We start from the raw sequence: 26,088 nt of genomic DNA on the forward strand, positions 1-26,088 counted from the left end.
TTGAGTTTGCAAAGGGGATTTTTAGGGATAGAGGCTATGAGAAAATGAGAGAAGGCATTTTGATACTGAACCCAAAGGGGATGCTCTTTCACTCTGCTCCTCCTTTCTGAATGGTGGGATGGGAAGAGAGGATGAGGGGGATGGGTGAATATGAGAAGTAGAGGAGTGGGGGTGTGGGGGGGGTCGGACAAGGCTGTTCTTTTCTATGAGTCTCATCCATCTAGGCTGCATATTTCTGTCAGGTCCTGGGAGATGAGGCTAATTATCCAGCTATTCATCTTCTGCCTCTTTATCCTAATCTCCCCATCCCTTGCTCCACCTCTCTCTGTATGCATACATGGGCTTTTTTTTGGGGCACATTCACCATGTGTGTGTATGGGATTTCACAGTACGTGCTTGTGCATGAATGTGTGTTTTCATGCATGTAAGATTGGTCATTCGAAGGCTGCCGGTATCATGATCTCATTTTTACTCGACTGTCTCATTTAAAGTCCCAGAGACAGGAACAGCATTCTGGAACATTTGAGTCTATTGGAAACCCATGGACCAGAATTAAGCATGACATGTTTGTGTCTGTAATGGCAATGTCAATCTAATGGCCATGCAAATTCAAATCCACACTTAGGGCCTCTCTGTGTGTTATTTTGTGTGTGTGTGTGTGTGTGTGTTTGCACTTATAATTCAACTAGCAAACTAGCAGGGATTCTGGTGGTGACTCATCTGGGCAGTCTAGCATCACAAAGATAAGTATCAAAGACATGACAATGTTTTATAATGTAATGACTTTTCTTGATTGCAGAGTTACGCATCTCACCTTGCCAGATGTCTACACCGCAGCCTGTGGTAATTAAATCTCAACACTCATTAAGATAAAGCCTAGAGGGCCTCTTTCTCTCTCTCTCTCTCTTTTCCATTATCACCCATCTCTCCCCTAAAGCTATTTAACTCCTGCAATGTGACATGAAAGTTGTGGAAAGTCCTGGGCTGTCAGGAGGCATCAGTGAGCTGTCGTGCCCCGCGGTGCGAGTCTCCCCACGCTGAAATGGAAACCAGAGCCCTTTTATCTCCTCTCCTTGGAAGATACACTTTCATTCTCTCAAAGCCGACATATCTGAAAACATCAAGGTAGAGAGGAGTGATGGGATGGGTGCAGTTGGGGAAAGCACTGCTTTGCAACTGAGATGGTTCATTGCCCAGGCTTTATTATGATCATGAAACTACAGAGGATGTGTTATAGCTATTTCTATGAACAAATGAGACTGTGGGTTGTGCTGGAATTAATTCCAGCACTCTATATTGATGTCTGAATTTGGGGTGCTCTCCTCTGCTTGACAGATTGAATGAATGTTTGAACAAGGCCACTTCTAAAAGAATTTAATGAGGTCTGGCTGTGCCTGGAGAAATTTGTCTCTCTCTTCAATACGGTTGTCCCCACAAGGTCATCAAATGAAGAGGGATTTACAGAACTATGTGATCATTTTATTAAGCCTCTTAAGAATCAAGGAGAAGAATTCTTGTGTTTGCACCAGCTCTAGGCCCTGCTGGCATTATATTAATCATCATCCACATCTATTAGGAGAAAACAAGAGCACTCATTCTCTCCTCATGGAGATAGCGACGTGCAATGTACTATGCTGTGCTTGAGATCTAAAGATTCATGCTTCAGGCAAGAGATAGTTAATTGTATCCAAATGATTCTAATTAGGATATAATAGCAGTTCACATTACAGAAAAATGACAAAAGCTGAAAAAAAGAGCATTCTGAAATTATATAATGTGCTAATGTGCTATTGTGCTAATGTGCTAGTTCTGGCTGCATGTTTTGTTTGAGTGATATACTGTATTTACTGTTTAAGTGATGAAACAGAATTAAAGAAAAGCGTATTATAATAATAATATATTTTTCTTTCACAGTATTATCTCAGCTGTCATTATTAGGAAAAGAGAAAACCATTTTGAAATACTTCATATTGATGTTCTTATGACATCCTTAAAACCTGCTTGGAAGTTTGTGAGTTCAATGTGGTGTGTGTTCAAGTGGTTTTGGTCAGGAAAAAATGGACGTTGTGGGAAAAAACTGACAGAAAACTTCTTATTGTTTTTTCTTTATTTTTTGCATCACAATGACAAAAAGTTTACTTTGCCTTACTTAAAAAAAGAGAAGTGAACAGTTAATATACAAAATTACCACTTAAATCTTATCGTCTGCTATAGATGTCACAATAATATTGGGGGCCGGCATGACTTTTTGTTACTGACACTCCCCCAGCTTGGAAGGTCAGGTCTCCTAGAAAAAAAACTAGTTCCCTTCGTGGTGCAGTTCATGTGTATTCACCTAGTAGTTATGATACTTTTTTTTAAGGCAGACTTAGCATGGAAAAGAAACACCCATAGCTAGCCTGTCAGAATTATTATCTAACCACTTAGTAACAATTATTTGACCTTACAATTAACAGTTAGATTCCAAAAATCACATGTTAATGTAAATATGTAATCATTTAAATATACTGTATGTTGGCGGTAAACTTGACCTTCATCCTCAGTTAGTTTCTTGATATAACACAATTGCTGAGCCATCATAATTTAATCCTTAGGCCTTGAATCATGAACTATCTATCATTATGTTTTGTCAAGGAACACATTAATATTCAGCAAAGTTGGAACTTACCTGTGGATGACAAGAATTAGTGCATTAGTACTATATAGTACATTATTTGTTAACATTGTTTATTGTCCAATAATCTATTTGTGTATTTCTGTTATAGGTTATATAGTATATTTATTAGTTGTGCATTATATGTTAAGTGTTGATAAATGACTATGTATGTGCATTTTTACACTACATAAAGTTGCATAAAGTTAACAGAAAAGACAATTGAATGGTTAATTACAATTTCATGTAGGACAAGTAATCATCAGTCAAAATGTCCAAATTGTGACAGACCTAGTCATAGTAATGAGAGACTATCAGGAAAAGTAAAACAATTTGGAGGTGGAGTTTCATTGCAATTATAGTATATGTTCATATTGAGGGTGTAATTATGTCTATAAAAAGTCTACATCTTATAAAGGCAGTGGCAGTAGAAGCGTGTAATCTCATGGGCGACTGATGTTCTTTGCTGAGTTATCTTGTCTGGGCTTGTGTATACAGGTGGTTCCTAACGGATGGGCAGTTTAGCTTTTGTCAGACAGACTGTGAGTTAAGTTTGGCCTTTAGCCCCCACAATCTCAGTGAAAACAGTGAGAGAGGGATGAATAATCATACCGTGTCAGCAATGAAACCATGTCTGTCCAGTTCTCATTGAGAAAGGGAGATACATATGAATACCTGCTGCCTGACTGTCCGAATGCCTCCAGTGTTATACACTCTGACGAGTGGAATATGATTGTCCTAGGATTAGTATTAGGAACTTTGGTTAAGTGTGAATATAGTCCCAGGAAAGTTTAACAATTTTATTAACAAATGTATGATTTCACACAAAAGTGAGCTCAAAAACTGAATACTGAAATACACCCACATGTGCAAGATGAAAATGCCTGTATGGTTTGATCAGGGCACTAAGATCAAAAACATGCAGATTTAGCAGGTAAAATTTCACTGTGGAAAACACCTTGAGAATGTGAATTGTTGTGGTTTTCAAAGTGCACACCTCATCACTGTGGCATATCCTCTGTAGAAGTGTGTTAGAGTGCACAATAAGAGAGTCTGTCTCAGGCTTTATTAATGATGTGCGTTCAGTTTTATGGACTGATTGCATCAGATTGATGTGTTTGATGTGTAATCTATAACCTGTCTTTCTCAGGTAAGATTTAGCACTTCACTGTGGTGTGGAATTGAGGTTTCAGGATTGCCTTTTCAACTATTCTTTATCTCTGTTTAGACCTGTCAGAAATACCAGGTTCTCAGCTCTGTCAGAGAGCTCGCCTGTCTCGGTGATGGCCAATTGAGATGATAAGCTGTCTTTTTCCAGACTTGAAACCAAAACTGGTTTAAGTGCATTCTCACTAATATCTCCAAAAAGGGGGAGACACTGACAACAAAATAGATAACTTTGTAATGAAGCTGTGATAAAATAGCTTTACCTCTACTCTCATTAGAACACATTTTGCTTCAGTTAGCAAAGCTTGTCAATACACTGTTATGGAATTATGGATGTAGTATACTACACATGAAAAAATTAGCAATAAATTAAGTAAGGAATAAAACATGTTGGGCAATCCTGTTATAATCAACAACGTGGTAGTGTGAAGAGAAGTCGATTATTTTCATAGAGCAGCACATCCTGAAGTGTCTTGTTATTCTTATACCACAGCAATTTTGCCCAAGGCTTATTATTATTAGTTTTTTTTATTTCTCTAAGACAAAAAATGCAAGGTTCTGCTTTACATGATGGGTCCACTTCCATAAATCCTAAATAAACATATTACTTACAGGAAGCTTAGGCTTAAATAACATGAAATAACATATAAATGATAAAGTATTAGAATGAGCATGTTAATATAAACGTGCACTATAATATCATATAAAGGCAGCACTACTGTCAGTGCTGTTCTGCAATGGAAAATTACTCAACACCTTCTGACAAATCACACTGGAGAATTCAGCAGTGTTTATAGTGATGCACTCATTCTCTTATGTTATCTTTTCTATAGCGACAGCTAATTCACAGGGACTTGTATGGTGCATGCTCCACATAATCTAAGACTAATAATAAACAGATTAAAATTTGTTGTTATTTAACAAAGAACCTATAATTGTTGATAAGGTGAAGCTTTCTCTTTATTTAGACTTTATTTAACATTAATAAAAGGAGTCCCCAGTATCAACTTTTTGTAACAGTCAGAAGTAAAGCTGTTCCTTTAAGTTTTCTACCACAGCAAAGTCTTCAGGACAGAGGAATTTGCTCTTTCAGTTTGTCAAGTTGTAATGTTTTTAAATTAAAAAAGAGAAAAAATGAGAGGCTGTTGAGGGAATAGATGTTTATAATGTTTATAGCTGCTATAATGTAAGGGATAGCAGGAACTAATTTGTCTTGCAGATGTTCCACAACTATAAACTGACAAAAGTAGGCCATGTTGTTCTTTAATAAATAAGAATTGTAATGTTGGCAAATAAAACACTTTGAGACATGCTGTTATGGGAAAATAACACATCACATCACTTCATAGTTGATTATTTTCCTATACCAGCATGCCCCGTCATGTTTTATTCCTTAATAAATCATCACTTCTTTATAAATACGCATCAGACAGCACCAACTGCAGCACATCCTGACCAATTCTCTAAATAACAGGTTCTAGCACATATACTGTATGTTCATTTATAAAAGCACTGACATTAGGTACAACTGTTATTAGTATAAAGAACAACTGTCCATTTACTGCAGAATGCTTTCCCTACCTATAAACCAGTTCATAAAGTACATACCATCCTGTATTTCCACTGCTTTTCTATCCCAGGTTGGATAATGAAAATGCCACAGCCATATAACACAGAGGATCCGGGGGCTGAGACACCTGTTAGGAAGCCAGCGTTGCTGCTTACAGGAAGAGCATGTAATAAGCACCTGACAAGGTGAGAAGACTGTCACAATTTGCAAGCCTGTCCAGAAGCCCATATAATAGGCTGATTTCTCTAAAGGAAATGCCCCTGAGGATAATTGAGGTGCAGGAAAATGCAGTGCCTGCGGCTGTCTTTTATGACACGGTGCATCTGTAGGCTCAACTCAAGGCCATCAGGAAAAAATCCTGTCCTTGTGAATTTGAAAGATACATTGCCAGATCTGGGCAACAACATTTACAACACTGGGCAAGGATAAAACGATCTGTTGACATGGAGAATTCCAGCTATAAAATACATGTATGACAAGTATTCTTGACCTTGATTAAATTTAATAGTAGAAAAATGTTATCGAGTATGTTTGAGGTCTCTTATATCCTTGAGCTTCATCAACAGCACTAGGACTTAAATCATTTAGACCTGTCTTTCAAATCAGAACCCTACAGTGAAAGAAAGAAATGATTTTTCAGCCTGTGTGCAGTAGTGATTGTGGGAATTGACTAGAATAAAAGGCTTAGGGGACTGAGGAGGCTGGGGAGGATATGCAGAGAGGCACACGCAGAGGAATCATGAGGGATCTGTTCGTTTCATCTATGCTGGAAGACAAAACAGGGGTGGGGATAAAGGGATTTATTTACACCCCACCGATTAACTATAGCACAAAAGCATGTGTGTGTTTGTGTGTCTGTGTGTGACGGAGTATGTGCTGTAAAATAGTTTTGAGCCTTTTTTGAATTTTAGGTTTAGTTGTAATGATTGAGAATGCAAGAAAAAAAATTACATATTTATTAACTATTGCCTGCATAATTGCAAAGCCTTTTGTTATCAGCCTTTTGTTATCATTTTACAGCAAAACAGCAAAATTTTATATATGTATGTATTCGTGTATATGCACCTATGTATATGTTTGCACATGTGCAAATAAATATTTGTTGAGAGTATATAAGAGTATATGGTATTGATGTCTAGTATTTTTATTGGCCAATATACTTAATACAACATGGACTTGTATGCATATTGTGTGTATGTGTGTGTGTGTGTGTGTGTGCGTGTGTGTGTGTGTGTGTGTGTGTGTGTGTGTGTGTACACACACATATATCACTCATTCTCATTCATTTGTGTCTCATGTGTATACTTCCTGATTCATGCACTGTGTGGTTCAGTTGCTAAAGAGGGCACTAAAGTATCTTATTACTGTAATTAATATACACCATCTATTTATGACAATTAACAAAGACACATACACAGTTTTTCATTATAATTATATATAATTCTAAAATATAAAGAGTGCTTTTTGTCTGACCCATATTTCTATACCTATCTGATGTATATGTGTGTCTGTGTATGAATGTGCTCCAAGGGGAAGAGGTTACCACGCCCAAACACACTGAGCCCACTCTTAGTCCCCTCTTCTGGCCAAACACTGCCATAACATCAGACCACTGTTAGGACGTTCTTGCTTTTTAATGTCAGTATTTAAACATAATGCAAAGATGACAAATAAATATTGACAAATGTTAGTATTAAGTCACAAGTTAGATTCACCCATAATGAACACTGTTAAAATAAGAGTAAGGAAATTTCATGAAACATCCACCTGAAAAAGATTATTGTAAACTGTAGTAAATAACATTATAGCACAAAGTATAAAAATACACAGCAAAAAATTACATCTTAGCAAGTGAAAATATCTTGCATATGGGCATATTTAGCTAATATTCATATTAAAATACTAATTTTAAGCTTTAAATTGTCTTATTCTATTGGCAGATAAGTTTGTGTCTTTCTAGAAATAAAAATAAAATAAAATTGGAAAATGTATGTCAATAGAACAAGACTATTTCAAGCTTGAAATTAGTAACAAAATGTATAGAAATTGATTTAATAATCATATATTTGGTTTATTGTAATTTTATAATGATACATTTTACTATGTTAAAGTTTTGTCTGTGAAATGTCACTATTTATAGTTGAAAGAACCAGACTTGACTTTAGATGATCAGATTGAAGAATTAAAAAAAAAAAAAAAAAGTCACTTTTTGTGTGAAACAGCTTCTCAATGTATGCAGTCAGGAAAGCAGGAAAGCTTAGGGCACTTTGGGGGGATGAGAGAAATGAGCCATCCATTTCAAAGAATCCCTAAAAAAAAATAAATTCATTAATAATAATAATCAAATTGACCTTAGCCAATGTCAGCACCTGAGTTTCCAAACCAAGACCTTGCTCCAGTGCTTTTTTAAACATGCCCTCATCAGCTTCTTTCAATGTTTTTCTCTTTCAGTGAGGCAGTGCACTCAGCTCAGTAGAACAATAAGAGCACCATAATACACAGTAGTGGAGTTGGATCCTCGTGCGCCAATGAGTCAATGAGTCAGTGAGTCAAACCCTGGTCTTAACATCCTGTGCATCGTTATACTGTACCAAACAACTCAGTTATACCAGATAGACTGTATGCGCTGTCTGTTATTAATGGCACTCAATCGTGAATACTGATTCTTTCAGAGTAAGAGCGTCACATGGTCTATTTGTCATGTCTTCATTAAAAAAAAAGGTTCTTAAGAAATGTGAATCGGCTCCCAACGGTCACCTAAAAGAGTCGACTCAGTGAAGAGTCGACTCGCGATTCATTCAGAGGGTTTGCTCGTGTGACGCAGGTAGCGTCATGGACGGAAGTTGATGAGGGATTGTGAGAATTCACAAGAATCAAGCCAGTAAAAGCAGGTAAAGCAAATCAAACTGAACTGAGGTCAGTTTGAAATGAAATATATATAGAGATTTTTAATACAGTGTTATTGTTAAAGGAATTTAACTATATTACATTAAACTATCATTTCCTCGTAGTTACCAAATGATTCATAGCATTTTATGCTTTAAAATTTGAACAATTGAATAACAAACTGAACTATCATTATGACGTCATAACACATTAATCAAGTGTTGTATTTTGAATTGTAATGACGTGCACAGAAGGCTCGCTACCTGGTAAACCTCTGGCCCTTCCTCTTCTGAAACTCTTTCTCATCCACAGTCCACACGGCGCCTTTTCCTCCATCCACCCGCACGAAGCACTTATGAAGGCTGAGGTTGTGACGGACTGCGTTCTGCTTGCACATATAAGTTTCATGAAAAAAGAAACTGTTTAATATTAAATTAGAACTAGAAACAAATAACAAAAAGTGTGATGGTGGTATGATTTCACCATGTCAGTGCTGCCATCTAGTGGACGTAGTCACAAAGCCACTACACAGATCTACGGGCTCTAATATTCAGTTTTGATATACTGCAATATACACTCACCGGCCACTTTATTAGGAACACCTGCCCATTCATGCAATTATCCAAAAAAGCCAGTCGTGTAGGAGCAGCGCAATATCATGCTTACACAAGGCAAAAGCTTCAGTTAATGTTCACATCAAACATCAGAATGGGGAAAAAAATCTCAGTGTTTGACCGTGGCATGCTCTTTGGTACCAGACAGGCTGGTTCTGAGTATTTCAAAACCTGAGGTCAGGGGAGAATGGCCAGTCTGGTTTAAGCTAACATGAAATCTAAAATAACTTGAATAACTACTCTTTACAAACAAGGTAAGCAGAAAAACATCTCAGAATGTCCAACACTTTGAACCTTGAGGTGGATGGGCTTGCAGAAGACCACACTATTCCACTCCTGTCAGCCAAGACCAGGAATCTGAAGGAACAGTAGGCACAGACTCACAGAAAGTGGACAGTTGAAGGTTTGAAAAACGTCGCCTGGTCTGATGATTTCATCTCGGGTTCACGCTTGGTGCTGCGGTGGAGAGGAGGTGCGTGCCAGACACATACTGTGGGGGGGCCCCTGTGGTGGGGGGGCGCCCCAGTGAAGTGATGAAAAAAAACAGTAACTGAAATTTTGCATTATGCCACTGTCTGGTGGTGGTGTAAGGTTGTGGGTGATGTTTTTTGGCAAACATTAGTCCTATTAATGTGAGTCAAGCATCCTTTGACCAGACCAAACACCTTGTGGAATCCATGCCACAAAGAATTGAGGCTGTTCTGAGAGGAAAGGGGGGAGTCTTACCCCCTTTATTAGTATGGTGTTCCTAATAAAGTGTTGAGTGTATATCATACAGGGATACCTTAAAATATCGCCAATACCTCTGTCTTAAACTAAAAGAGACAGTTGACTAGGTAGACAGCATGTTTGGGCAGCATTTGCGCCCCCATGAGACAAAGGCTATCTATACTGATGCCAGTAAGAAAAGCAATTTTGAAGATTTTGTGTAAATATAAAGAAGCATATGACAAGACACAGGCAATCGTATAGTTTTATTCACCAGACGGGAGTTCCATGAAAGTTTTAAACGCATGGATAAGACAATTGTTGGCTGACTCCTTTACAAGTGCAAATGAACTGTTTGCATCACAGGTAACTTTTTTTTTTTTTTTAAACTATTTTGAAAAGTCATTTGTATTTGTAGGTTGCCAGAAGTAACTCTTACTTACTGGAACTAAACCTGATTAAAGGTCAAGCCGTGGTATTATGTAGGCTGCAAAGTTAGCATGTGATTGCAAATAAACTCATGTCACTTGCACAGTGAATTAGAAGTGATGGCCTGCAATGCGATTTAAATGAGAATATTGTAAATCACGCTACAGCGTCACCTAAGTATTTAATATAAACTCACTCCTGGTTTTAACCCTGATCTACCACACCTACTACTAATACTCCTCAGAACTGTACTGAGTTGAGCGAGGATTGTCTATGCCTGTGGCCTGGTACTAAAGCTTGCGCACACTGTGGTATGTCAGGAAGACAAATTTCTGAATGGCTAAACCCCAAAACCATGACTTCAGACAGTTCCATGCTCTACCATGCTCTAAAATTCAATCTACAATACGACAACATCCTATATTTCTACATGGGTTTTTAATGAGGAACTTATTTCCCAGTTTAATGACTACTGACGTCATGCAAAATTTTAGCTGGCTACGCTGAAGTATGTTGGCTGAGCTGATGTGCATTCCATCAGGATACAATACCTTCCATGTGGGAGTGTTGTGACGGAAGTAAAAGAACCTTCGAATGAACCAGCTGTAGATCTCATTCAGAGCCCTTTGCTTATCTGGTGCCTCCAGTATTGACTATGAAAAAATAGGACATAAATATAAATAAATATAGATGTATCCACATAGTGATGCAATAAATATACATGTTTGCATATAGTGATGAAATAAATATACATATGCATATAGTATTGTAATAAATATGTATATACACATATAGTAAAAAGAATATAATTAACTGTATCATTTGCATAAATTGATTACTTACACATCTAATTAGAAAAGCATAAGTATACGGTGGTCTGATATTGACATATTTGTAGCATTCCATACTGTTGACAAAATCTATAATGTAGAAGAAGAATTGTTTTTGCATAACACAAGTTTTGGTTGGAAATGAAGTTATATTAATCTAATAACATTTTTAAAGCAGAGAACACAAAAATGGTCTGCACTAGCATGTAAGCACATGTGTGTATTATCGAATCTGACAGCCCTGGGAAAGTCAGTGTGTGAATAGGCTTTACCTGTCAGTAGGTGGGGGGTGGCTGTGGGCCAGTATTCGTGGCGCCCTGTGGCATCGATGGCCCACTCTACACTTCCATCTGGCTCCTCAGACGGGGGTGCAGGCAGTGCCAGCGGACTCCACCAGCCTAGAGCTGCTCTCTGACAGAGCGGCACACAACACACACCCGCACACTTCATAAAGCAGAAACATAGTGCAACTGTGCAACAACACCAACTGTTTGAATGGTAGAAAAAAGGCTTTAGGAAATGGATTTATATTCCTGGTAAAACATTATGGTAAAGTTTTCATATAGTAAATTATGACAAATTATTAATTCTGATATTTTAGGCTAGTTAGAAAATTTGTATGGTGTTTTATCATAAATAGTTTGCAAAGCAGGGTGAGTGATGAAGTGATTTTCATCTTACTGGGTGTTCAGTCAGTCTTAGGTGGAGCTGCATGGCATGGAGCTTCTGTCTTTCCTGAACAAGCTAAAACACAGTTTAAAGTGAATCTGTTTCAGTATTGCAGTATGCATATTCAGGATTCAGTATTGGATCAGAATCAATATCCTGTTCAGTTTGCAAAAAAGTACTAGCCGTCATAATGTTATTACAAGAATAATTCAATAAATTAGTTTATAATTGCTTGAAAAAAATGTGCAAAGCGTATCAGATGAATTTGGAACAAAGTAAACCTCACACAGCTCTATATCCATTTCACATAAACGTGATATTCACAGGGCTACATGCCACCTACGTAATCCCTTCATGACCAGTGACATAATCATAAGCATAACCATTTATAATTCTAAAGTGTAAAAATATCATAAAGACAAGGGCAGTGTTCATAGGGCTACATAAGCTCTTTACAACAATATTTGCAAAGGTTTATTCTAACACTGTAAATTACAACTAAGCAATAGTTTGTAAGATGAAAAATTATCTGTTAAATTACATCTGTGCCAAACTTTCGGTCTGACACGTTTTCCTTTATTAGGGGGAACTGGTGTAAATTCTTGATTACTTTCTGAATTAAACATGACATCCTGTATTCTGTGAACAATGATTAGTCTGTTATGAGGATAGAGCATCGTGTGCATGGCTTTTTGCCTTGTGGTTTGCATGAGAGGAGACACATGCCTAGCCTACAGAATCTGCCAGTCCTGGCCATCCAGTGAATTTAGGTTGAATATTCTTGTCAAGTAACTGTCAATTAACTGTATAGTTGACTGTCTAAAATTATTTTATTACTCATTCTTGAAAAGAAACGTAGAAATTTAACAGAGTTTGAATATATGTTTTCTAAAGCCATTTAGATATATAACTTGTGCATGCTAGCCAGTTAACATTTGACTGGTAGTCTTTGGAGTCAATTATTTAGCATGTTAATGTTTTGTTATTATTTCTGTCATCCATTTTAGGTTCCTCATGCAATGCAGCATCTTCTTGTTTAACTTTGTAATTGTGTTTTGGATTTATAATAACAAATGTTATTTACACATTCATATTTTTTGAAGGTTTACAGAAAAACAAAACAGAATTTGTTATGATATTTTAAATAAATTGTTACAGATGCACTCTGGTCTTGTTTCTCTATATAAACGACATTGTAAAATTATCACTACTTTTGGGTAAAGAAATTGTTATTTTTATAACAATTTATAATTGTTATTATAAATTGTTATATTTGCTGAATTTTAAATGACGAAATAAAAGCACTTTTTGCTAAAAAGCATTGCTTTTTTGTTAAAAATGAGAGTTTGATCTAAGCATTTATTTGATCTAAAGTAGATCTGAAGTAGTTTTGACTGAATAAGGCATTATTAGTTGGACCAATTTTAATTTCTTAGTCAACACAACATAACAGTGCAGCTTGTTCAGCAAAGTAAGTCACCAACAGAATATATAGTTAAAAAGTAAGCTTATGAACTGCTATTGTAATCAGAACAGATTAAACTTTTGCACAGTGAATAGAAATCAGACTGAGTGAAAAATTTAGATAGTTAGAATAAGGCTAGAATAAGCCTTTATAAATGCTTGTGTAGGTTTGTTAGTTGTCATGTAGGGCCTATGTAGGGCCTATGTAGGGATCATGTAGACTTATGCTTACTGTTCCTAGGTAAAGTGTTAATATGCTTCTCACTGAAATACCCATTGCCTGAAAAGTAACCTGAACATTATATTTGTTTGAATGCTACTACATATTCATCTACCTGACTCTCCATCTGGCGCACCCTTTCCTCCTGCACCCTCCACTGTGCGATTGTTTTTTCTCCACAGCTGTGCCCAGTGTTCAGGTGTCTAGACAATTTGAGAGAAATGATTTCATTTACAAAAAAAGAGAGGAATGGCAGGCATACTTTTGACATATTTGGTTTAAATGCTTCAAACCCTGGTGAAGACTCACTTCAGGAAAACAGGATACTCTTTGAAGGCTTCGTCACAATCAGGCCAGCGACATCGTCCATTGACAAACAGAGAGTTTATCACGCTTGACTGGATGAGGCTGCGATGGGTAAGTGTACATTAATGCATTACCCTATATAGTTGAAACTTTTCTTGTCATGTAGTGGCTATTTCAGTAGACACCTGAATTTAAAAAAAAATCCCATCTATATTTAGACTTTTCAAGAGAAGCTCCAGAGGTGTCAAAATTAGAATGAATCTCAACTCATACAAGGTTTGGGATTTCAAATGAGTCTAACATTCTGTTTTCTGTTTGAGTCTTACCTGTTCATATGAGTTCTGGGGTTTTTGTGCTCATCAATTTGTGCTTGACTAGAACTGTATTCGTTCTCCTTTCTGCCACTTTTAACTGCTGACTCACACTTTTTAGGTGAGACCTGAGAAAATCTGTTGTGTTCTGGTGAAGGAATAGGATCATGCAATGGATGATGAGTAATCTACGCATTTCCACACTCATTTTTTACTTTTACTTTTATTTTATAAAGGTACAGATAAAAGTTTTAAGGAAGTTTTAAGGTCTTATCAGAGCCCATTCAAATGGACTGTGTAGTTAAAAATGTGTAATACTGGATGCTGCAGTACAGACCCAGAGGTAGCAGAGAGGTGGAACAGAGCACAGATGGTCTGTTCTGGATTTGCTGAGGACTCTGACGCTCTAGCAGAAGAAAGTGTGTGTGTGTTGTTTTATCAGCACTCTGCACACACACAGGGACAGAGAGAGAGAGTGAGAGAGAGAGAGAAACATAGAACACAAAGAAAGTTGTGAATTTTTAATTAACTGATAGATAGCATGGGCATTGCATCTGACTATTAATGACTATTAATTGCTTCATGTGGATAAACTCTATGATCTTTTTCATTGGGAAATATGAGCAAAGTAGAATGAAGAAAAGTGACATTATGGAAAGTCCAAATCCAAATATTTTCAAGCTGATCTGTTCTTTAGCGTGAACTGAGTTTCACTCCTGTGAGATTAGAGATTACCTGAGAGGGTGACTTGACTTCAGAATGGAGTGAGGCATCGCACTTATTTGGTATGTAATTCTCATCCTCCTGCTCTTCTTTCAGAATTGGAGGCACATCTCCATCCCTTACATCCATAGTCCTGCCACTCTGATTGTTAAACTGTGACATTCCTACTATAAAACTCTGAAACAGAAGAAAGTTGCAAAAAGTTTTACAGCACTTAATTCCTCATTTCTATCTTAAATCTAAATAATCTTGAAGACATCTAGGTACTTGTGATTATTTCCTTGCTTTACCTGGAAGAAAAACCCCACCATTACAGTTTTGTTAGCTACCTATTAAACACTCAGAAATCCTCAAAAGAATAGAAAAGAGGCCGAAATTTAAATACGCTTTCCTAGACTCAGCCACAACATCGCTGGGTTTTTTCCCTTTCCTTCATTAACATTATGAGTGTGAGAAGCAAAGACATGAAAGTAGACTGATAGATGTAGACAACAAGCACAGCTTCAAGAGAATGTGAAGCTGTCATAATAGAACTATCAGACAAACACTTGTTACGACAAATCGATAAGGCCTACAGAGTTTTGGTGGATTCGCATGTTTAAATTCAGAGATAAAAAAGCAATCATGCTTCTATTTCAAAAGCACGTCGACGTATTTGTCCTTCCAGAAAACCATAAACATCACACAAACATGCTAAGATGAATAACCAGTTACATATAACTACATGTACGCTCACTTTGCATTTTGCAAAAACATGCACAAGATAAGCAGGCCAGGAAGAGGAAATAGGATATGGGTAAATAGAAAGAGAAAGTTTGCAATCTTTGTGGTTTCTGATGTTATCCTTGTGTACAAAAAAAACCACTTGAGCTGCAATCACAGGACTAAATATAAAGTAACTGCAGTTGCACGGTGTGGCAATGAATATGTCTAATATCTTTGAAATATCAACCACACATGAAATAAAATAATTGTATTATAATTAGCAGGCACAATCACACTGTATAGCACATTCAAACTGTGCTTAATGCTAAAACATCCACCTCTATAGCTCTACAGTGTGTGGTAATACTTCAGTCTATAGCTACGATAGTGCTTTATAATATTGGCTTGTGATCACACAAATTGCTGTAAACATTTTTTGACATAACTTCACAGGGATGGAAAATTACTCACTGCCAAAAGCAATTCTTCTTTTTTATTTACACCATGGAACGTTTCGTTATTACAAACCGCTCTCCCACAAAGCTGTTCAAAAGTGCAGCAAACTAGTAAAAATCTATCCTGGAATTAGTTTCTACTAACCACTCATTGTACCACATATTGTTTATAGAAAAAACCAAATAGTACTATCTGAGCAAAGCTCTTTTAGGTGTTTCTCATTTTCAGGCCGATATGCACTAAGCCATATACAATATGAAAAATTTAAACTGTGATATAACACAAAGCAGCATTATGACTATACATAACCACCAACACATGCATTCCTACGACTTTCAATTTTCACACAAACTGTGAACTTTGTACAGAAAGTTTAAATCTGTTTTTTTAAATTAAGAATTTTTTTTTCAAAAGTTTTTTTAAATTAAGAAAAAGAATATAAAAGTGTCAATTCTGTATCTTAAATGATCTTCAGTGATGTATCTTCAATGATTTAGAAATAAATAGGATAATTATATATAGGAACATAGGAACCCCATGACAAACTACACCACAAACATATATATATATATATATATATATATATATATATATATATATATATATATATGTGTGTGTGTGTGTGTGTGTGTGTGTGTGTGTGACTAGAAAAGTGGTAAATTGCATATTTTGGCTTGATGTTTAATGAATAAACAATCGAAATAAACACACCTACAAAACACACACAAAAAATACAAGCTACGACACAAACACTTTAACAATCACAAGCTACACAAGTCAAAATCGTATTTCACAGTTGAGGATATATACTCAAATGATTTATTACATTTTTACCCCATATTTTCTAATTGTTTAGGAAGGCAAATACCTGATCAAGTACAGACGTCTTTACACTTTTTTTTTGCACCTCCTGTTTTCTTCCTGTCTTTTGCTTGTTGAACAGAATAAATTAAAATGAGGTAAAATCTTATTTTTGACATCCAAGCTGTTCAAGCTCCACAGTGAAGGCCATAGTCAATGACCCGCTTAGAATGTGATCCTTTTTTGTCGACTTTAAAAAGCGAGTAAATGCATCACTTCAAAAGACTACAGTGCTCCATGTCAAACTCTTGTGTACCTGTGGCATGCTTAGGTGTTCAGAAGTTACGCGCGCTCTTTGTGTGGTTAAGAAACACGTAAATGGAAAAATACACCCTAACCTCAGTTATCTAACTTAGATATTCGTATCTGAAAAACACATTTTTTTCTGCATAGATAGAATCAAACAAGATTATGAATACAAAGAATGTTATCAACATCAAGATTATCAGTGTGTTTTGTTGCATCATGATAGCATTCATTAATTCTCTGTAAATGTCATATAACATAAAGAATTTATATAATTGCTTCTGTAGTTGAAAGAATGCTGCAATAATTTTATTTCTAGTTGAATGTTTGGCTTCTTTTTCAGAATAACTACTATCATATTCTATTCCACTTTCTTATCTCATTATTTATCTAAATGTCTAGTTATTTTTGAACCTGTAAACAAATTTGTCTTAAGCAGCAATGGAAAGTCGTAGCTTTCTGTGACTCACCTGAAGTTGTCTCCTTCTTAGAAAATTATGCGGCGCGATCTCTGTGTCCATCTGTATTTATAGTCAGATGGTCTACTTGACTTTTGTGCACGGGCAAAAATGAGTCATTGTTATAAATACGTTATTAATGTATGTGGTTGACGCCAAAGTATTGTTTAGAAGTATTAAAAAACATAACTTTGAATAGTTGTGTATGCTTTAATCTTACTGAGGGTCAAAGCTTTATGGCTTTATGGCTTAATATCCTTAAATCGCTGAATTTTCTGATAGAATATTATAATTTCTTTGTCTCGAAATATCAAATTAGGAAATTATTACAGAAAATTTCTAGTCGGATCAGAATGCCGTGCACAATTATGTGAAATATAATGAACTATCTGAATGCAATGGAAATAGTCTATTCAAAATGACTATTAAACGTAGTAAGACAATGAAAGCAATACCAATTTGCCATCCACTGTTCACTATCAGTAATAAATGCGTCAGTTTAACTTGTTTATATTATATTTTAAGGAGACACACGAGAACATTTATTAACCATTTATATGTGATTTAATGACCACAAACATTTTAATGGCAAAAGTAACCTATCCTTTAATTAATCCAACAGATGCCAAAAAAATACATTACAAATATTCCCACTAAAATTCAAGTGAATATAAATTCAATATGAAGAAGGAGAACTATTAGGCTTATTTATTAGAAAGAATTTAGATTTAAAAAACTTCGCAGATTGTGATGACACTTCACATTTAAAATAAAGACCCTTTTGTTTGATGGATCTTTAACCATTTTATTTGTTGTCACATTTGTTGATTGTGGCAAGAACATAAAATCATGGATCAAACGGTTCTTTAGGGAACCAAAATAGCTCTTCTGTCGCTTTATATTTTTAAGTGTATATGACAAAGGCTTTCATACTATTATAAATTTCATGCTATTTCAAACATCTATCTATCTATCTATCTATCTATCTATCTATCTATCTACCTACCTATTGTGCCTTGCATAAGTATTCATCCTCTTGAACCGTTCCACAATTTATAGTGTTACAACCTGGAATTGAAATGGACTTATTTGGGATTTTTACTATTTGATTTACACAATATGTCTAATATTGCAAGCTGCAAAATATTTTTATTGTGTGACATAAATGTTAATTTAAAAAGGCAGATATTTGGTTGGTTGCATAAGTATTGCTTCTAGGATTGCCCTGTATTTGGATCCATCCATCTTGCCTTTAATCATGACCAGTTTCCTTGTCTCTGCTGATGAAAGGCATTCCCACAACAGAAAGTTGCCACTGTCGTGCTTCAGTGTGGAGGGTTATTATTGTCCTGTAACCAGTTTCTTCTATCTGAGCTGTGGAAATCTCCAGCTCCTTCAGAGTTACTCTTGGGCTTTTGGTTACTTCTCTGACTAACGCCCTACTTACCTTCACTGACTTTAGGTGGACGCCCTCCTCTAGACACAGTTGTGCCATATTCTTTCCAATTTTTATTTAATAGTGATTTAATAGTACTCTGAGGGATGTTCAAAGTTTGGGATATTTACTTTAGAACAAAAGTCTGATTAATACAGAACTTTGCAGAACTTTGTCTTGGACTTGTCTTAATAGCTCTTTCGTGTTGATGATCCTAATGCTGTTTGGTTGGTATGTTCTCTGAGAAACTGTGGGACATTCCAGGAACAGTCGTGTTTATTTTGGTATCACGTGACACTTTAATTGCATACCGGTCAACTCTACTCAACTATTTATGACTTCTGATGGCAACTGGTTGCAGCAGAATTAATTTAGGTTTCAGAGCAAATTTTTAAAATCATTTTATCATTTTTATTCATAACATTTAAACCACCTGCCTAATATTGTGTAGGTCTCCCTTGTGCCCCAAAACAGCTCTGCCCCTTCGAGGCATGGACTCCACAAGACCTCTGAAGGTGTGCTGTGGTATCTGGGACCAAGATGTTAGCAGCAGATCCTTTAAGTCCTGTAAGTTGTGAGGTGGGGCCTCCATGAATCGGACTTGTCCAGCATATCCCACAGAAGCTTGATCAGATTGAGATCTGGGGAAATTGGAGGCCAAGTCAACACACTGAACTCTTTGTCATGTTCTTCAAACCATTCCTGAACAATTTTTGCAGTGTGGCAGGGCACATTATCCTGCTGAAAGAGGCCACTGCCAAAAAGGAATACCATTACCATGAAAGGTACTTGGTAATGTACTTGGTCTGCAGCAATGTTTAGGTAGGTGGTATGAGTCAAAGTAACATCCACATAAATCACAGGACCCAAGATTTCCCAGCAGAACACTGCCCAGAGCATCACACTGCCTACACTGGCTTGTCTTCTTCCCATAGTGCATCCTGTACCATCTCTTCCCAAGGTAAGCAACGCACACGCATCTGACTGTCCACATGATGTAAAAGAAAATGTTATTCATCAGACCAGGCCACCTTCTTCCATTGCTCCATGGTCCAGTTCTGATGCTCATTTGCTCATTGTAGGCACTTTAGGTGGTGGACAGGGGTCAGCATGGGCACTCTGACAGGTTTGTGACTATGCAGCCCCATATGCAGCAAGCTGCGATGCCCTGTGTGTTCTGGCACCTTTCTATCATAGCCAGCATTAACATTTTCAGCAATTTGTGCTACAGAAGTTCTTCTGCGGGATTGGACCAGACATACTAGCCTTCGCTCCCCACGCGCTTCAGTGAGTCTTGGGCGCCTATAACCCTGCCCCTGGTTCACCAGTTGTCCTTCTTTGGACCACTTTTGATAGATACTAACCACTACATACTGGGAACACCCCACAAGACCTGCCATTTTGGAGAAGCTCTGACCCAGTCGTCTAGCCACAATTTGGCCCTTGTCAAAGTCACTCAGATCCTTACCCTTGCCCATTTTTCCTGCTTTCAACACATCAAATTCGAGAACTGACTGTTCACTTCTGGCCTAATATATCCCACCCCTTGACAGGTGCCATTGTAACACGATAATCAATGTTATTCACTTCACCTGCCAATGGTTTTAATGTTAGGGCTGATCAGTGTATAATCCCAGTTCAGATTCAGGGTGTAACACTATAAAATGCATTTACCATTGTTGATCCTATACATTTTATGTACTCATTCATCTAATTACGCCTTTTATTAGTTGACTCATGCATTTCTGACTTATTTTCCCTTGTAGGTGTGAAGTGCTTATGAGATTCAGCTGATATGATTTTGTATGTAGTTTTCTGAAACTCAGTGACTCATTTAAGCTTTTCAGTTGCAATATGGATGTTATGCCACTGCCACACCAATATGGTTATTAGAGTTGGGTGTACATATTCATTTGCGTGAGTGTGTGAATCAGGGCGTAGGTCAAAGCAGTAAGAGTCTGTTTCACGTTTTGATTATGGGACCACGTTACACCACACACTTCATGACAGTCATGCTTATTAACACCACAACTGTCATCACCAACACCGTCACTGTCATCAACAATTTTCAAGATGTATTTTAAATAGCAGCATTTTTTTTACTTAATGGAAGTTCCCTTGTAATTTTAGTGATTTTTTGTGGAACACAATAAACATGTTTGCAATTTAAATTCACGTGCAGAAGTTAATAAACCACAAAGGAAAGGCAACAAAAATCTTCAAAACATCGCATTGTGGGACTGTCCTTAGACGCAAATGACGTGCATTGTCATGCTGACGGCCTGTTTTGTTCGGATTTTTTTATTTTTGTGGTTGGCAAATGTTACCACAGTGTCTGTAAGTTGACTCGTGCATTTTAATTTCTGTCAAAACATTGCATTTTTCTGCTCGTGTGCCGGCAAATGTGCAATGATTAACACTTTCATTTACATGAATCATAAACATGTCCTTATTTTCTAGACAGATCAGAGTGAATGCTAACATGCACTATATATATATATTCAAAAGTAAGGCAGTCTACAGAAAAGTGCAGGTTATGAATTCTCTCATGCATGCAGAAATTACTGTATGAAAATAGGTATGTACGGTATGAAATAGTTGACAGGAAGCCATACAAAGAACTGTCTGAAACTCTATATATCTTGTGTGATGTTCATGTCATTTTTCCCTTTGCAATGAGGTGCTTCTGTGAGCGTTTGTCCATTAAGTAGTGCTTCAATAACTGCTTGTTCCTGGTCCGGGCCATGGTGGGCTTCAGCCTATCCCGCAAGGAACACTGGTGGGAATACCGTAGAGGTGGCACCAGTCCATTGCAGGGCATCAAGCACACATTTGCACATCCACTCACAACTATGATCAATTTAGAGTAGCTAATCCATCTCCTGGCCTGTTGTTGGAGGTGGGAGAAAACCAGAGAACCTAGAGGAAACCCACGTAGACATAGGGAGTACATGTGAAATTCCAAATCGTCACTGGACAGTTGAAGTTAAAATTGCCTGCTCTTTTTCCAATCTTTAACTGTCCATTTTCAGTGAACCTGTGCCCACTATAGCTTCAGATCTATTCTTGCCTGACATGAGAACCCGATGTGGACTTCTGTTGTAGCCCACCTTGAGATGTTATGCATTCTGAGATGCTTTTCTGCTCAGTGTGTTGGTAAAGAGTGGTTATTTGATTTAACTTAGCCTTCCTGTCAGCTTATCATCATTCTATGTAAACTCTAGAGATGTTTGATGTGAAGATTAACTGAAGCTCTTGACCTGTATGTGCATGGTTTTATGCATTGGCTGCCACATGATTCACTAATTGGATAATTGCATAAATGAGCAGGTGTACAGGTGTTCCTAATAAAATGACCACTGAGTATATATGCACGCATAATATACACATATACACACAAATATATTGTGTATAAGTATATGTGTTTTATTTAACCCTCTTAAAGCAACCGGCCACTGCATCGTCAATGTTTAATGCTACTGAGTGGCTGCTTGTATGTCCTAAGCTCTTTTTCCTTTTGTGCGATGCGGCCATCTGTTCTCAGGGCTTCCAGCAGTTCGAACAGCTGTTCTGGCAGCCATAAGGGCACTGTGTCATGCAGAGACAAAACACCTTTTTACCAGCAACTTACAGATAGACTTAATGCTCCGACAACAAGGGCCTACTGAGTGAGCTGGCTTACCAAACACACTCGTTTTTATCAAATACAATCCAAGACATGGCAAAGGATTAATGTTTAATGAAGCAGGTCTAGTGGCTTGCCAGGTAGATTTTGCATGTGTTACTGTAAACAATCAGCACGGTGTAGAAATACTGCTACAGAAAATTTGCTGATTGGTGTTACATATAACTTTAATTATATAGCTTAAAAAATTGTTTTTATAGCCAAATAGCTATCAAATTCACTTTAGAGAGGTTAGTATAGAAGAAGTTGCTCATACTGCACTACAGGGGGCACTCTATCTCTGATGATATTAAATGAATTAATAAATATTAGATTATTAATACTTTTTCCCCAAGGATCTACTAAAATTGCTTAAGCACATCTCTACTTTTTCACTCTTAATAAAATGTCATGGATGTATAAATATACATGAGCATGCAATTTTGAAATGCTCCTATCCTAAATAGACAGGAGTACTGTTTCATTGTTACATTTTCAGAGGTCAAACCTATGAAAATATACCATACAATAAAAATATATGATTCCTAGCTTTCAGAGGTTCTCTTCATGATTTACTTAGATTCGGCCAATTATTATGTCGAAATTTGTCCAAACTTTGGTATTGCTTTAAAGATTTAGCCTTATACCATGTTGTTTATTTTGCTACATGCATGGAAACAAACAGATATTATTTAAATATGGCATATAAGAGTATGACATACTTCCTAAGTCTGACAGGTTCTCATATATGTGCTCTTAAAGGCTACAGTGTATGTATGTATTTGTGTGTATGCATTTCTCATTGCTTTCATACAGAGTTGAAATGTTAAAGCACCTTTTTTTTTGCAAATACTACACAGTACATTTATCTTCAGTTGGCCCAGAGATGTATTCACTTAGCCTCTGTGATCACAATGGATAACATTGCTTGTTTTTCCTCTCATAGGCATTTATCCATAAATCCTTAAATGCTAAACAAACTAGATAACAGTCATAAACTGACAACATACCATATTAGATAAACAGCATTGCTCTGGTATTGCTCTGATCTGCTAATGGCAAACAAATTGATAATGCAAGTGTACTGTCTCAAGTTTTAGACAAACCAATGACACATGTAGCTTACAAGTTCAACTCATGTACTATCAATTCTCAACACACATATAAGCCAGAGAGCGGAAATTGTGCAAGCCATGGAACAGGCAGGCATTAGACAGGAGGCACTGCAAGAGGAAGGGGTGTTAGAATGGGTTGTGGCTTGGTAAGAAGGTCATTGCACACAAGGAAGAAACAGAGTGAGGCAAAAATGCAGCGCTATTTCAAATGACATATGGGACACAATTATAGTCCATGATGTCAACCATGGCCTAACTATGGCAGAGGCTGGACAGAGAATGAGGCCTAATGTGAGCCAGTTCACAGTATCATTAATAATTTAGAATTTAAGGAGGGAAAGCAGGTGTGTAATCATTAATCATTTTTCATGGTATTTCAGTAAACTCAGTAAATGTATGTTTTTTAGAACTGTAACTGTTCATCTGTTCCACTTGTTTGCACTGTACTTTATAGTAATTTATTTACTTTATGGGATTGAACCCCATACTGGTGGCAGAAAAGCAGTTTCTCTCTTCAACAAGAGAAAGAAATCTGTAATACAGTAAGAGCAAACAAGGTATCTTTTAGAACACTGAGTTTGTCAGTCTCTCTACTATAGATAGGGTGCTGAAGAGAAATCTCATGAGCATGAAACAACTCTACAATGTACTTTCTGACAGAGATGGTGAGTGAATGAGGGAGCTGTGGTACCAGTACATTCATGTAAGGCCTCATCAGTGCTCCGTTGTTACTTTTGTACCTGCATAATGTCTTTGTCTTTTAGTATTGCCAAGTATGACCTGTATATGCTTACGGGAATATAACAATGTCTCGGACAAGTGTTCTTTAATGTAATTACAGGAATATAATTTAAATGAGTTTCTAAAATAATCTAGTATCTAGAACAATGTGTCAGAGAATGGTGTAATTACCCACAACCTCATCACAACCTGGGCGATATACCGTAATACACAACATCATGACTGCATGACTTTGCTGGTCACAATGGATGCTAGTTGCAAGGACATTGTAGCGGAGACATGTAGGGGATTGTTGTGCCATGCTAAAAAAAAAAAAATTACCCACTTTGCATTGCAAGACACAAATATCAGATGTGAGGTATACGAAATTCAGTGGCCGGACAGACAAGAGTGAATAGATGGTGAGTGAGGAGAAATTGAATTTAGTGTACTTTCAGTTCCTATTTACTTTAATGTTTTTTTAGGTCCTGTTTAGTTCTATTAGTTCCTAGTTTACATAATATTATTGCACTGATTGTGTTTTTGTGTATCACATTACTGTAAAAGAACATAATATGAAGACAAAATTGTGATTTTTTTTAAAAATTGGTGTTTGTTATATTAGATTTGACAATGGTACTTTAACTGGTTGGCTACAGAGTTGTTGTACATTGTACACTGAGTTAGAAACAAGGGTACCCTGGCACACTGACACTATTCTTCAGCATTTTGATGGTCTTGGTTTAATAAAAGGTCATTTCATTTTGTTGGCACTGATTTTAATAATAGATTTATTGAATTGTGAAACATGAGTTAAACATCATGAATGAGTTATTATGCCTTTTGGTAGTGAAATATTTTGTGCTGCCCAGAATAATGCAGTCAGGTGGTTGTAAGATCTATGCAATAACTATGGTGTACTTCAGTTATGCACATCTCAAATGGATTTAGTACATAAAATGTTCTTGAGAAACAGGGCAGATCTCCATTAGCTGTTCAGGGTGAATGCTTCTGAAGCTCTAAGAGGTGAACCAATCTGTGTTAGGTACACTATTTGGCCAAAAGTATGTGGACACCTGACCATCATTCCATTATGTGTTTTTTGAACATCCCATTCCAGTTCTCCTCTTTGTTGTTATAATAACCTCCACTCTTCTGGGAAGGCTTTGGACTAGGTTTTGGAGAGTGACTGTGGGGATTTTCCCATTCAGCCACAAGTGCATTAGTGAGGTCGGGTAGTGATGTCAGGAGATGAGGCCTGGGTTGCAGTCAGAGTTACAGTTCATCCCAAAGGTGTTCAGTGGGGTTGAGGTCAGGGCTCTGTGTAGGGTGCTTGAGTTCTTCTACACCAACCTTGTCAAACCGTGTCTCCATGGACCTCGCTTTGCACACAGGGGCAATGATATGCTGGAATATGTTTTAACCTCTTGGTTCCAGTGAGGGGAAATTGTAATGCTACAGCATACAAAGACATGCTGTACAATTGTGTGCTTCCAACTTTGTGGTAACAGTTTGGGGAAGACCTGCATATAGGTGTGATGGTCAGGTGTGCACAAACACGTAGTGTAGTTTCTGTCTGTAATATCTATCTATTAGGTCAATATAAATCCAGGTGAGGTGAAAGAACCATTCCTCCCTTACAATAAGGGAAAAGGCTGATGTTACAAGGTCTCCTTTACATATGCTCAGTGTAGCACGGAGTAGCGCGCGGCACTGCCGAACCTTCCCGAGTTACATTCGGCCTTTTCCGTAAAGAGCCGAGAGAGAGCCGAACTGATGCCGAGCCGCGTTTTCTTATTCACTGTAGAGCAAAGAACCTATCCATAATGTCCTTTTTTTTTTTTTTTTTTTTTTTTTTTTAATACACTTTTCCTCTGT

At 37.0% G+C, this 26,088-nt stretch overlaps 1 protein-coding gene across 1 annotated transcript; it reads right to left on the minus strand.

Annotated features, from left to right (window-relative positions):
* Positions 1–7,005: 7,005 nt before the first annotated feature.
* Positions 7,006–16,825, minus strand: foxp3b (forkhead box P3b). Its single transcript, XM_026929542.3, has 12 exons — positions 16,580–16,825; positions 14,563–14,727; positions 14,165–14,273; positions 13,843–13,975; positions 13,520–13,618; positions 13,326–13,413; positions 11,539–11,601; positions 11,130–11,268; positions 10,871–10,947; positions 10,579–10,680; positions 8,540–8,661; positions 7,006–7,699 (listed from the first exon to the last, which is right to left on the minus strand). Exons 2-12 carry the CDS (start codon positions 14,710–14,712, stop codon positions 7,648–7,650), a joined length of 1,134 nt encoding a protein of 377 aa, XP_026785343.1. The 5' UTR covers positions 14,713–14,727; positions 16,580–16,825; the 3' UTR covers positions 7,006–7,647.
* Positions 16,826–26,088: the final 9,263 nt, after the last annotated feature.

The sequence above is a fragment of the Pangasianodon hypophthalmus genome, chromosome 8 (genome assembly GCF_027358585.1).
Source record: "Pangasianodon hypophthalmus isolate fPanHyp1 chromosome 8, fPanHyp1.pri, whole genome shotgun sequence".
NCBI lineage: Eukaryota > Metazoa > Chordata > Actinopteri > Siluriformes > Pangasiidae > Pangasianodon > Pangasianodon hypophthalmus.

Excerpts from the sequence above, each read along its gene's own strand:
- foxp3b (XM_026929542.3), bottom strand. The coding sequence starts at position 14,712 with ATGTCACAGTTTAACAATCAGAGTGGCAGGACTATGGATGTAAGGGAT. Across the intron at positions 14,274-14,562 it reads AAGTCAAGTCACCCTCTCAG|AGTGCTGATAAAACAACACA; the intron begins GTAATCTCTAAT and ends GTGTGTGTGCAG. Across the intron at positions 13,414-13,519 it reads GAGTATCCTGTTTTCCTGAA|ACACCTGAACACTGGGCACA; the intron begins GTGAGTCTTCAC and ends CAAATTGTCTAG.